At 42.7% G+C, this 13,725-nt stretch overlaps 1 protein-coding gene across 8 annotated transcripts in view; it reads left to right on the plus strand.

Annotated features, from left to right (window-relative positions):
- The window catches only part of prkg1 (protein kinase cGMP-dependent 1), a gene marked incomplete at both ends in the record, with an annotated part of 172,294 nt that overhangs the window by 136,740 nt on the left and 21,829 nt on the right, over positions 1 to 13,725 (plus strand). For all 8 annotated transcript variants that reach the window (XM_080747866.1, XM_080747861.1, XM_080747859.1 and 5 more), the window contains 2 exons: positions 2,052 to 2,117; positions 10,206 to 10,280. In XM_080747866.1, the coding sequence (XP_080603992.1) occupies positions 2,052 to 2,117; positions 10,206 to 10,280 (141 nt within the window). The remainder of the gene's footprint in view (positions 1 to 2,051; positions 2,118 to 10,205; positions 10,281 to 13,725) is intronic.

Genomic DNA, 13,725 nt, shown 5'->3' on the forward strand with positions numbered 1-13,725 from the left:
CACGCTCTACAAACACTTCCTCTCCCCCGTCTCTGTGCGATGATGTTCGTTCATATGCTTCCAGTGGCCGGCCTAGCCGCCGTTGCGACGTACTGAGACGGTGCCAAAACAATAAAAGAAAATAAACAAAATGCACCAATGCACAATTTCCTAACAATGTGCAAAGAATCAAAGGTTGTGTAATTATTTTTTAGATGGATGTTGTCATTGTCATTGCATAAAAACACAAAATGAAACTTTAATTCGGCAGCAATCCGCTCCAAATAGCAGCATAGATGAAAAAAGTATAATTCTGTTGGTTGTGTCGGGTGTAAACCTCCAAAACTGTTACTTTACAGAATTCAAATTCAAAAGTAGCAAAAGTAGCAGATCTACAAGCTCAAAGCCATTGGTTCGCGCCATGTTATGAGCTTGCAGATCAGATCTGCTGCTTTTGCTTTTGTGCGACGTCTGTGTGTGTGTGTGTGTGTGTGTGTGTGTGTGTGTGTGTGTGTGTGTGTGTGTGTGTGTGTGTGTGTGTGTGTGTGTGTTTGGGGGGGGGGGTTATGATTTCAATAGTGTTTTCACAGCTCTTGGAAAAAAGCTGTTTTTCAGTCTCGTTTTTGGTTGGCATCACAATTTGTCTCTGTATGGTTGTAGCTTCAGTTGAAGCTGTCACAGTTGTAGCAGTCACATGAATGTGTGAGAATCTTCTTCTTAACGTTACAACTGCGAAAGAAACCACATTATTGTGATGGTCTGTGTAGCCTGTTCTTCAAATGAAACGTTATATTTATCCTTGGGGAAAAAAAGTTTTACATTGGAGCGAGTGTACTTTCACTTAAAAAAAAGCAAAAACGTTAGATCTGCAAGCTCACAAAGCGTCACATCGTGTTGTGAGCTTGTAGATTGGTTTGTGAGAAATTGTAGTGTGACAAAGTAGGGCATTAACTGGAAGTTATGGAGTTACAAGGTTTCTGCCCGACAGCAACGGTATCATCACTGCCGGGCAGAAACCTTGTATCTCCAATTTTCAAATGTGTATGTTTTTTCATAATGTAAAGCTCTGCTTCATCATACAAGGCTGTCTAAAAAAATAAACTAGCAAAAACTAGAAAATAGCAGATCTACAAGTACAAGCACATAACACCTTGCAATGTAGATTGGCTATTTTCACTAGGTTTTGGACATACAAGGTTTCCACCCTACAATGACGATAAGTTGCTGTCAGTGAGCCCTCTCTTCCCTGTGCACAGCCATGCTTCTCATCTCATCTCATCTGGATGAGGAATAATACAGTATGCCAGTGTGCACCATGGATGCTCAAACTGGCTTTTCTTACATTATAGAACATAGCAGTCTTATAACACTGATGATACGTTACACATTGTGGCTTTTAGGCAATATCCTGACGATATAGTGGAATATCAAACGCTGTCATTTTCATGTAGCCATTTAAGAGGGCAATAACTACGAAGTAAGCAAAACATTATTATTCATTAACACATATTTTTGATGTATATTGCATACACGTATGTGAAAGAAATAACAGTATTCATTACGTTGGAGTGAGACTAAACTACAAAACTGTTAAAATATGGGTTCTGCTTAGTAGGAATCCAATTAAAGAAAAATAATGTCAGGCTTTAAGCACTAAGTAAAATGCTAGCAAGCTTTTGACTTGGTCTAATAGGTTTGAACTGTGACATCTCGCTCTCTCCCTCTCTCTCTCTTATAATAAGGTTTTAATCAGTTATTCTCTGGAGTCCAAGAAAGAATGTGTGTGTGTGTGTGTGTGTGTGTGTGTGTGTGTGTGTGTGTGTGTGTGTGTGTGTGTGTGTGTGTGTGCGTGTGCGCGCGCGCGTGTGTGTGTGTGCCGTGCATGTGTGTTGGTTTGCATTTTAGAATAGTAATCTTAACTGTCATATTAGCTGTTAATTGGTCTGAAGAATGCTTTGCTCTCTCGCATCAGAGGTCTCACATGTGCACTGGTGTGTGTGTGTGTGTGTGTGTGTGTGTGTGTGTGTGCGTGTGCATGTGTGTGTGCGTGTGTGTGTGTGTTCTGTCCACAGAGAGGACGTGCGGACAGCCAACGTTATCGCTGCTGAGGCCGTGACCTGTCTGGTCATCGACAGAGAGTAAGACAAGCACCACACGCGCACACACACACACACACACACACACACACACACACACACACACACACACACACACACACACATGATCCCGACGACTTTTTCTGCGTGTCACCCCCCCATCTCTCCCCATTTCCTGTCACCCTACTGTATACCTAACAATTAAGGCAAAAAAACACTTTACACTTTTTCTGCCAGGTAGTTTTTATAATTCAAAAATCAAACCTTGGTTCGAAGTGGAGCCGTGAAATTGAGCACTTCCAGATCTATGTTTTTGATTCTATGTGTTCCCCCCTGTGTGTGTGTGTGCGTGTGTGTGCCTGGCCTGAAAACAGCGCCCCTCCCTTAACATGTGTGGTCATAAAAGGTACTGTTCGAACTCAACGGGACAGTTCTCACTGGTGAGACAGGACACACATTGCCACTCAGAGGGAGACCATGGGCTCCGCCCACGGCTCCAAAAATGTAAAACTGCCAGTGATCTTCCTGCTTTACCTTTACCGCTCGGTGAAGAAAAAATGCGACCGCGACAAGCGTTTCTGGACGATTTGGATGATCAAACATTAAGCAGGAAGGCAGGTCATGCCAGGCACTCAGCACTTTGAAGTAAAGTATGTGTTGTTGTCCATTATAAACTTTGTTGAAGCAGTGTCTGCATAGAATTCAGAATATATAAGCTTCAGATGATAATTTGGCCCTCCATTCTTTATATATTCATTCAGAATATATAAAGAATGTAGAATTCAGAATATATAAAGAATGAATAGATCACAGAGTCCATAACTGTATAGATGTTTAGATCACAGAGTTCATAACTCTAGAACACATAGAATAAAAGTTCACCGCTTCACTTCGAACCGAGGTTTGATTTTTTTTAAATATAGGAAACACAATACGTATAATACAGACATGAAAATACTGAAACAGATTAAGACCAAGGGTTTCCAGGGAGTAATTAAGGATAGGCAGAAAGACTATGAAGTGTAATTGCTTCATGCATATCTGATTTAAGGAGAATTATAGTACAGGCCTCTGATGGCTGCAAGCTGGGGAAAAAAGGTCACCAGAGCAATCTCAGTGCTCTAGGGAGCGGAAACAACATTGAAGTATTATGAAACTCTCTGATAACACTGGCAGCTTGGAGATGGGTCTAAAGCAGTGGTTCTCAAACTTTGGGTCCAAGTGATGTTGGGCGTGTCCTCAAATGATTTGCTTAATGCAACATTGTTTCCTCACTCAATTAACAGTAAACAAACCAACATACAGTACAAGTGTATGTATCTGCACATTTCTAAAGTGACAATTTTAGGACTTAGAAGCCCTTTTAAATACCTCTAAAATGATGATGATGATGATGATGATAATGATAATAATAATAGAGTAGACTGCAAATACCATACTGTACTAGCCGACAGTCACCTTTCTTCCGACTTCATTCGACTTACAGTCTTTAGTAGTATGGATGACTAATTTTAGTGTGATGCTACGTAGCCCGCTTTAAATTACTTAAAAGAGAGGGTAAGATGGCTAAGTATTGTCCAGGCTTCCCCTGGCCAGAGGAAAATACCAATGGAGACCAGAGAGTAGTTAACAATGACTAAAATATCTGGAACGACCGACTTGAAGGTGGGCAGTAGCCAACATCAAACACTCTAAACTCCCAACTATTCAGTGAGCCATTTCTGCTCTGCTTCCATGTGTTGTCTCTTTGAAATCCTTACTTCTTTGTTCGACCATGGCAGTGAAGAACATGTCAGCTTTTTATATCTGACTAGACCTACATAATCGTGCAAGCTGATTATAAAACAACAACACTGACAAGCCCCTCTTCTACACTGAGGCCATGTTGTTCACTGGTATTCAAATGTGTTGGAGGCAGTAACAGCTTGAGAGAAGCGAGGGGCAGAGATTGAATTCGGAGGATGCGTTAGTGAGGTCTGCGCGGTGGGTTTAATGTCACTAGAGGAGCAGAACCAAAAAAGAGAACAGCAAAATCAACAAAGTTCACATCAAGGAGGTTTTGGGAAAAACTTTACCAGATGCCCCACAGTTTTGTCTCCTTGGAGACTTGGTGACTTCTACCACAACAGCAACCACACACTTTATCACTGCAGCAAAGCTTGTTTGAAGGAACTGGAAGAGCACAAGCAAGCCAGAACTCATGGAATGGACTCAATTTATGACTGAGACTGCTGATTCGATAGCTAGAAGGAATGATGTGAAAGTGAAATTAATTAACCAACGCTGGTGGAGGAACAGCCAAGCGCCTGGAGAACTCTGCAAAGCCGCCCCCACAGCCTGTCATTCTTGGATGGTGGAAAAATTGATATTCTGTGGGGGGATGACTCGACGAGAAGGCCATATTCATTAGGATTAATCCAGGAAAATGTGATAATTAAAAAAGTAAATATTATATTATTTGTCATGCTAAAATCCTGGCAGAAAAACGACTTATTGGCAATGCCTGCTTGTCTTTTAACAGCATGGCCAATGTGTGGAAGTCCAACCATCCCTGAAATATCTGAGACTGTAGAGCAGTGAGTCACAAAACGTTTTTAGTGCCATAACGGACCCCCATTGGAAAATGTTTTGTTCCAAGATTTTTCTGTTCCAAGCACCGCAGTATTAGTTAATTTCGCCAAAGTGTCATTCATTTGTTGCTCTCAATTTGGTGTTTAGCTATATACAGTAGGTCAGTTTCCTCAGTACATTCTCTTTTGATATTCATCAAGCTTCGGTCATCATTGTGAACTTCTTTACACCTTTATAGCAGCCAGTAACTTACTGCCGTGCTCACCATCCTCATAATTGTGTTATTAGTATCATACGATTGCTAATAATAACGTAATGGGCCTACAGTGTTGTCACTTGTCAGGTTACAAGGTTTGTTTTGAGTAATGAATGTCAAGCGCCCTCATTTACAATGGTTCCTCTTCAGATAGACAGTTGAGCTCAGCTCTCTAGCTGAGGTCATTGTAATTATTGAAATGTGAGTTTTAATAGCATGTCTGTTTTTTCCCACTGATTAATAAGAACGTTTATTTTATGCTAAAGCTACTCATTGTCCAACTACCAATGCTGTTACAGTTACTACTGTTATTATATATCGTTGTTGTCGGGCAGAAACCTCTTATCTTCATATAAATTAATGACCTACTAATAACCTATGGAGACTACAGCGTCACACAAAAGTAGTATTAAGTATCAAAAGTAGCAGCTCTAGAAGCTCGAAATGCTGCGCGAAGTGACAGGTTTTGAGCTAGTAGATCTGCTATTTTTTTAACAGTTTTGGACATATGATATTTCCAACAAACAGAGATGCATGCTCTGATTGTCATCCAGTCGCAGACAATAGGAATGTTTGAATGCTTCAAACACAGAACGCAATGCTGGAATCACTATAACTTCTCATCTCTGCATAGCGGAAAAGTTGACATTATCTGTGTCGGTGTGGACTGATTATGGGGGAAACTAATTGTGGCAATGTGAATGATACCATATCTTTTCAATAAACCTTCCTGAGGCATAAAAAAAAACTCGTCTCAAGATTAAAATTATTATTATTAGATGTTTCAGTGCGAGGGACAACACATGAAATGTTTTACATTACATTCATACTTTTTATAAAAAACATCCATTAATTTTCCTCTGGCTGCACAAGTTCAGTATGAATGGAGGTGCTCATCAGACGCTATGAGCAGGCCTTTCATGATGCAAAATATGACTATGAATAATTTAAATGCTGCCAGACTGGCCTTTTAGTTATATTTGAACTATGGGCATGAATCCAAAAAACACCCGGGAAACCATGCAGGGACAACTTTGTAAACTTGCTTCAAGGAAACCAGGATGTCTGAGGGGATCACAGAGCGATCAATCGAGCCAACAGGTTTCTCCAGGAGACAGATAGACAGGCGAGAGGGCTGGGGGTCGTCATATACTCTTCAGAAAATGATGGACTTCAGAGGGAGAACCAGCTGTGTAGTGAAACGCCTCTCTCTCCCTCCCTGGTGAGCTGGATACTTTTTGAAGTAACTATTTTTCTATAGTTAAAACACAAAATAAGGCATAATAATGCGTTCCCAGTCTAAATGGGTTAAACCCCCTCCCCGTATGAAAAACATTCATGGGGGGGGCCGCAGTGAATCCTTGTACCCAGGGCCCAGAATTTGGTGCGACACCCTTGCACCTGACTGCAGGTCTAAGCACATTTCCGACGTCGTCTTTAAGTTACAGTAGGCTGATGATGGTAAGGGGACAGACGAGACAAACGACGAGACAGCGCACAACCGGGACGCTCAGATCACTGACACGGTGTCATGAGACTTCAAGAAGCCGAGAAGAGGGCATACCCCTATCTCTATCGACAGTCTTGCAGTGAGTTGTGTCAGTGACTTCAGGTTCCAGGAACTCACATGGCTTACACACACACACACACACCACGTATGTGGTAGTTGTGCGGTCTGGTTTTTAACCAGGCTAGTATGTGGTGGAAAGACCTGATTGGCATCTGTATAACCTGAGGGCGGCGGCTGAATAAATTCTACAGTAGATGTTGTCCATCTGGCCATAATATCACAAGTTCACACAGCGATAAAATAACACATTCTGCTGTGAATATAAATTAGCTCAACTCACCCACAGGCCTGTCATACTGTAGATTGCACTTTAATTTATTCATTCATGCAATGTCATTGTCCTGTAAATAAACCTCCACTGTGATTATGACACCAAGTAGTTTCAATGCTTTTTAAGTTGATATGAAACCTCTTGCACCTTTCCAGAGGTCATGTCACTGCTCAAATGATAATGCCCTGCCTGTAGTTTTAGTCAAATAAAGCCCTTTCCCCCTATTTATTCATAAAACTACTTCAATGGTCATTTAGATCAGTGGTTCTCAACCTTTTCATGTGGCGACCCCCAAAATAATCATATTTTAACTGACGAGCACTAAGAGCACAATGCGTTGTGAGCATGTAGATCGGCTATTTTCACAATTTCTGCCTCTAATATTTGACAAAAAAGTATTAAAAAGTCCTTCAATTGTCACTTTATAAATGTGCAGATACCCTTACACTTTATGTTGGGTTGTTTACTGTTGAGTGAGAAAACAATGTTGCACGTTAAGCTAATCATCTGGGGACCCCCTCAAAATAATTTGGGGACCGCCCTGGGGGTACCCGACCCACAGGTTGAGAACCACTGATTTAGATCTCAGGCAATACAATGCAGTGTCTTAAAAACATGCGACGTGCAGAAGGTCAAGCACAACATTCACATTGATACACTGGTAAAAGTCTTTCTGACATGTCTTTTTTTAATCAGCTATCGAGGTTTTCCTGCATCACATAATGAATCATAACTACGGCATATGAGCTGGTACTGTATGTTCACAAGCTGTATCTGAGGTCGTCTTGGTAAAAATCTCTCTGACCTTTAGAAACAAGTAGTAACTCCCACACATACATCAAGCACTTTTAATAGCCATTAAAATGTGAATAATACTGGCAGAGGAGAGAGAGAGAGATATCACTGCTAAGGGCAGTGATATAACTATGGGATAAGGTACAGTGAAGCCAGTCATTACTGCTCAATAAAGCCCAGAAGAGCAGAGCGGTGCAGGGCTCACTCCAAGCTTCTTATACGGCTGCTCACCAGTTAAGTCAATATATTGACGATGAATTTAAAACATTTCTTTTTTACACTATGAATATAAAAAGGTTTTATCATTAGCTTGCTTAAGCTTCCACTAAAATCAAATAGTCCATTGGGTGCTACGGCTACATCTGCTGTAGCGTAAACCGAGGTATGAGGTACAGTATACATTTGAGATATTATTATGGTGTGATGATGTTGCATAACAGACCCTCTTCTGCCTCTCAGAACGCCTTAATAGAAATGAGTATTCAAACAAAGTGTTGCAATAGCGAGGGAGAGTTTATACTCTAAAATGCTACGGCGGTTTTCCTCCGCTTGAATCGTTTTCTTTTCCCACATGTACTGCAAGTTGTTCCCGGTTATGCACACAGATCCACTCCAAACGGGTTCTGTCCGATGCTCTGTGTTGTGCCACAGTGTTTTTGAAACATCCGCTGTGCCTGTAGCCACACGTGTCATGGTGATCACCCCTGAAGCTCACAGCTATTATTTTTTGGCACCGTTGTGCCAGGCTCTGGTTTATATGTTGTCGCACAACGTTGTGACATTGTGGAATAAGAGTAATAGTAACTTGTGATATGCATTAGGCCAGTTCAGGGGTTCTTGAGGGGGTTCCAGGGAGTCCCCAGCTAATCAGTTTGGGGGTCCTTTTGATTGATTGATTGAAGACTTTATTAGAAGTTTGCATAGGAAAAGGTACAGTTTCATGACGGTACAGTTCACTGGTACAAGGTCTACTAAAAGGAGATCCATGAAAAGACTAAGCTTATTTCCACAGGAAACCATTAAAGTATCTCATATAACATTGAATGACAGACGAATAGAACACAGTACTATGCAGTAGATATGTAAAGAAAAAGAAAATGAGAGAACAAAAAAAGGAAAACAGTAAGTCTAAACAAACAGTAAGTATATACAAAGAAGGGGCAGGGGAGGGTAGGGTTGGGCTAGGTTAGTTTTTTTACCAGTTGCGAACGGCTGCTGCCTGTAAGTGGTTTTTCAGGGCAATTTTAAAGGATGCTAGTGATCCACACTCCTTTATGGCCTTCGGTAAGGCTTTCCACATTTTGGTGGTATAGCAGAAAAAAGAGTTTGACCCTTTGTTGGTTTTGACTCTGGGTTGAAAGTGATCTGTGGCGCTGCCTCTGGTGTTGTAATTATGGACATCCTTAATGTTTATAAAGTATTTTGACAGGTACTTGGGTATCATAGTGGTGTATCTTGTACACCAGGCCCATTGCAAGTTGCTGTACTCTGTCATCTACTCTGAGCCACCCCACTCTTGACATGAAAAGGTTTCAGAACCACTGCACTAGGCCGTGGACCACATTTGATACGATTTGTCTCATTGGGAAAACAATCTTTAAAATCATCAGTGTTAATTTAACTCGGAGCAACACTGTTTCCATTTATTGTAGAATGAAACTCATTCAAGTTTACCTTACTGTAGCTCCATGGAGACATGAAACTGTAATTAACAGCTTTTTGCTGCCCTCTACTGGCACAACTGGCAGATAACGCTCTCTCTCTGTGTGTGTGTGTGTGTGTGTGTGTGTGTGTGTGTGTGTGTGCGTGCGTGCGTGCGTGCGTGCGTGCGTGCGTGCGTGCGTGCGTGCGTGCGTGCGTGCGTGCGTGCGTGCGTGCGTGCGTGCGTGCGTGCGTGCGCGCGCAATTGTCATTTATCCTGCATGTGTGTGTAGCTGCCTGTCTGTTTGCCTTTCTGCATATTTGCCAGACCCAGGGGGTCGGCCTACATAAGGCTTTGTCGGTCTGTCGGTCTGTCGGTCTGTCGGTCTGTCGGTCGGTCGGTCCCTCTTTTCCTCAGTGTCCCTCTTTTCCTCAGTGTGCCTGTGTTTGCCTCTGACTGCTCATCTGCCCCTCCCTTCCCTTGCTCGGCTGATTGCCTTGAGTGCCGTCACCTGTACGGGACCAGCTGAGTTGAGTTGGCTGACGAGCTGCTGAGACTATAAATTCCTGTGTGTTCATGTGTTAGTTCAGTGCTGCAAAACATTTGCCCCACAGCCATACTAGTGAAAACAGCCCATCTACAAGCTCACAAACATTTCCAGCTGCTCAGCCTATAAAATCCTGTGTGTTCATGTGTTAGTTCAGTGCCATACTAGTCAAAACAGCCGATCTACAAGCTCACTACGCTTTGTTGCTGAGACTATAAAATCCTGTGTGTTCATGTGTTAGTTCAGTGCCATACTAGTGAAAACAGCCGATCTACAAGCTCACTACGCTTTGTTGCTGAGATTATAAAATCCTGTGTGTTCATGTGTTAGTTCAGTGCCATACTAGTTTTCATTGCGGGTCTGGCACAACCAGGTGACCTGGTCTAGTTTTTTCTGCATTTATGTTTGTCTGTCTGGTGTGTGTGATTGGTGAGTATGATGCAGCATTGTGATTTGTTGTCACCTTCTTCCTCCTCAGCTCGTTCAAGCATCTGATTGGTGGACTGGAGGACGTTTCAAACAAAGGCTACGAAGACGCAGGAGCTAAAGCCAAGTACGACCCCCCCCCCCCCCCCCCCCCACACACACACACACACACACACACACACAAACACACACACACACAAACACACACACACACACACACACACACACACACACACACACACACACACACACACACACACACTCAGGGTTGCCAACATTCCTGAGTTCGGCAGGAGTCTCCTGAATGTCGACCCCATCTCCTGCCGTGCTCCTGAATTGTCATTTATCCTGACTTTCTCCTGGATTGGGGGATTTCCGTGGCTTTGCGTGGCAACACGTGTCCGAGTTAAACTGTGCATGCGTGATGTGATGACTGTCTCTGTTTGATGATTGTCAATTCTCATGGATTTCTCCTGGATTTGGTATCAAACTCCAAAGAATCACCAGAACACAGGAAATTACATCTACTATGTTCACAATTTCCTGGTGGAGGACCCCCAGACCCCCCACTTAGGGGGTGTGGGAAATGCATGCATATACAGAGATATTCACTTACAGTAAGTAGTGAATATTAGTACAGGTGGGTCTTACTTTGCTTCAGTTATCAAATCAATTTCTGTGCACCTACTTTTTGCGTTTTAATGGCTGAAATTTTTGCCATTTTCCAATGCGAGTAAAGCAAGCCTAATAAAAATGTAATGATCAAAATCACAAAATTCCCCAGAACACAGGAGAATATCTACTCTGTTAAAAGGTTTCGGGGGGAGGACCTGTCCAGACCCTCGCTTGGGGAGTTCCATGCCCCTCCAAACTAACCCCCAAAAATCTCCTGAATTCTGATGGTCCATTGTTGGCAACCCTGATACAAACACAGTGTCACTTTTACAGATAACACACATTGCATTTTATGTTGATGTCCCAAACAATCAAGTGAATGACATAAGGTTGTCCTCTAGTGGTGAACTCTTCTCACAGCAGGGTCTTCCTCAGAAAATGTATACCCTTGTTTACTAGCTTAGCTTGTCAACACTTGATATCCCTTCTCTCTCTTAATATCTCTCTCTCTCTCTCTCTCTCTCTCTCTCTCTCTCTCTCTCTCTCTCTCTCTCTCTCGGGTACCAGTCGTACAGGGAGTTTAATCCAGGTCGCTGTGTGTGCAGGAAAACTGGCAGGGGAGAAAGTGTAGGTGAGACAGACAGCAGGACAGCTGAGAGAGAGACAGTGTAGGAGAGACAAACAGTAAGCTGAGAGGGAGACAGTGTAGGAGAGACAACCAGAGAGCTGGGGGGGAGACAGTGTAGGAGAGACGGACGGTAGGGAAGCTGAGGCAGAGACGGTATAGGACAGACACACAGTAAGACAGCTGAGAGGGCGACGGTGTAGGGGAGACAAGACAGTAAGCTGAGAGGGAGACAGTGTAGGAGAGACACACGGATTCACAGTAAGACAGCTGAGAAAAATTGTGAATTAAAATAGTGACCCCGAGATGCAAGGTGTTGTGAGCTTGTAAATCGTCTATTTTCACAATTTTAATTGTTTGTTTGTTTTTTCATTGTAATTGTTTGGACATATGAGGTTTCCACCCAACCGTGACTATATGACCACGTCCCCTTCATAGGAACATTATATAACTCCATTATAATTCCTCCTCAGCCTCAGCCCTCTGTGCTCCTGGACACTCAGAGGGCATTGGTGGCTGTGTGAGTGTGAGGCTTTAGGTGTTTACAGCTGTAACTGGATCTGTGGAGACACTTACATAAGGCCGCCTAATAATAGCTTAACCGCTGGCCTTTTGGCTAGCTGGACATCTTCGGAAAGTAAGTTCGTGTTCTGTTCAGAAGGTTAGGAGTTTATTGTCAAGGACAGGGAACACTCCCCCAGTCCTGATGTTTACATTAGGGTCCCCGCATTGCCATATTTAGACAAGTGCTGGTGCTTGGTGCGATGGGTGCATGTTCCATGTTGTGCCTCCTACTGTTATGAACTGGCCCCGTGTTGTAATAAACCGATGCTGTTGCACGTCGGGTGGACACCTTGTCGAAAAATGGTTCCATCCACTGTAGTTATTATTTAGTCACAAGCTCTTGTTGATTATTTCCTTGGATACACATTTATAAAAGCCACTGACACTTTACCACTTTCACATTCACTTTTCACTTTCATAGATAGCAAAAACAGATATTTTCGTTACTTTTGTGTGACACTATTTTTTTTATTTAAATAAGGACACAATGTCAGTGTCAGTTTATCTATCGGAATTAAAACGATGCTTGACCATGGGTTTGATACAAGTGATTTGTTTATTCCAGCAAATAACGACCCTGTCCATTATCCCACTTATTACATGGCTACTTATGGGCATGTTCGCTTATGTGCTAAAAGCGTGATTTTGAAATGTTTCCCCATAAAGGTGTACTTCATTTATTATCCCCTTGGGGAAATGTGTCCTCCGCATTTGACCCGTCCTTGCCACTGTGCAGGGCTCAGGGACCAATTTAACTTGTAATGCCAGTAAACTTCTTGGACACTGGCCAGGAGTATGTATCCAACTCCAACATGTCTTTTGGTGTGGGAAGAAACCCACAACAAAGGACATGAGGAAACAAACAGTGAGTGGAATCTCTTCTTGTTTGTCTATCACAAAGCACAGAAGCAACAGATAAAGATGATGATGTGGAATACAACGACAGATGGTTAGCCCTTTTAACAGCAGACATTTTGACAATTATTGTTATTACCTTCAGCTGTGTTTACCCCTCAAAACGACCACGAAAATGGGTCTCTCTATGAAACACATTGTTTGCTGGTGAACGGCACGCATCAAAACGGACCATTATTGACCTCCACGCTGGCGGTGCTTGTCGGCATCCCGCCCGGCGACCCTTCATGTCGCTGTTCTATATCCAGGTGTCGTTATTTAGTATTTGTTTGTTTTGTTTTGTTTTCATGCATCTGGGTACCCGTGTGGGCATGGCAACTCCTCTTTCCCCCGTAAGCAGATTTATTTGCAACCGGCAGACTATATCTCAACAACCTGTTGAGATATAGTGTGTAGGCACAATGGATGAGGGGATATTGGATTTCTGGAGTTGTATAGCACACACACCTTTCATTATAAAATCCCTAAAAAAGAGAGAGCCTTTTGAGCCGTTGCTCCTGACATTGATTGGCAATTCAGGTGAGGAATCAAGTTGCGTTGGATACTTAGGAGTCAGGACATGACAAATGTCCAGTATGGTGTTCTCCCTGCAGTGCAGGCAGCGTGACGTTCATGGATCTCAGTCACCACGACTGATTTCAGTCTCCTTTCATGCCGTTTCACAAATCGCAAATTAGAACTTGGCCTAACAAAAGAAAGCATTTGTAAGATTTTATTTTGCCTTAGGGTCCCTTCACACTGAACTGGATTCTGCCATGCTTTTAATGGGAACTGAGCGGTTTGTTGCCATTCACAGATTTCCGCAAAATAATATGCTCCCATTGAAAAGCGTATGGCAACATTTTAGTTTGAC

Source organism: Nannobrachium achirus (genome assembly GCF_963921795.1).
Source record: "Nannobrachium achirus genome assembly, chromosome: 18".
In the NCBI taxonomy this organism is placed as follows: domain Eukaryota; kingdom Metazoa; phylum Chordata; class Actinopteri; order Myctophiformes; family Myctophidae; genus Nannobrachium; species Nannobrachium achirus.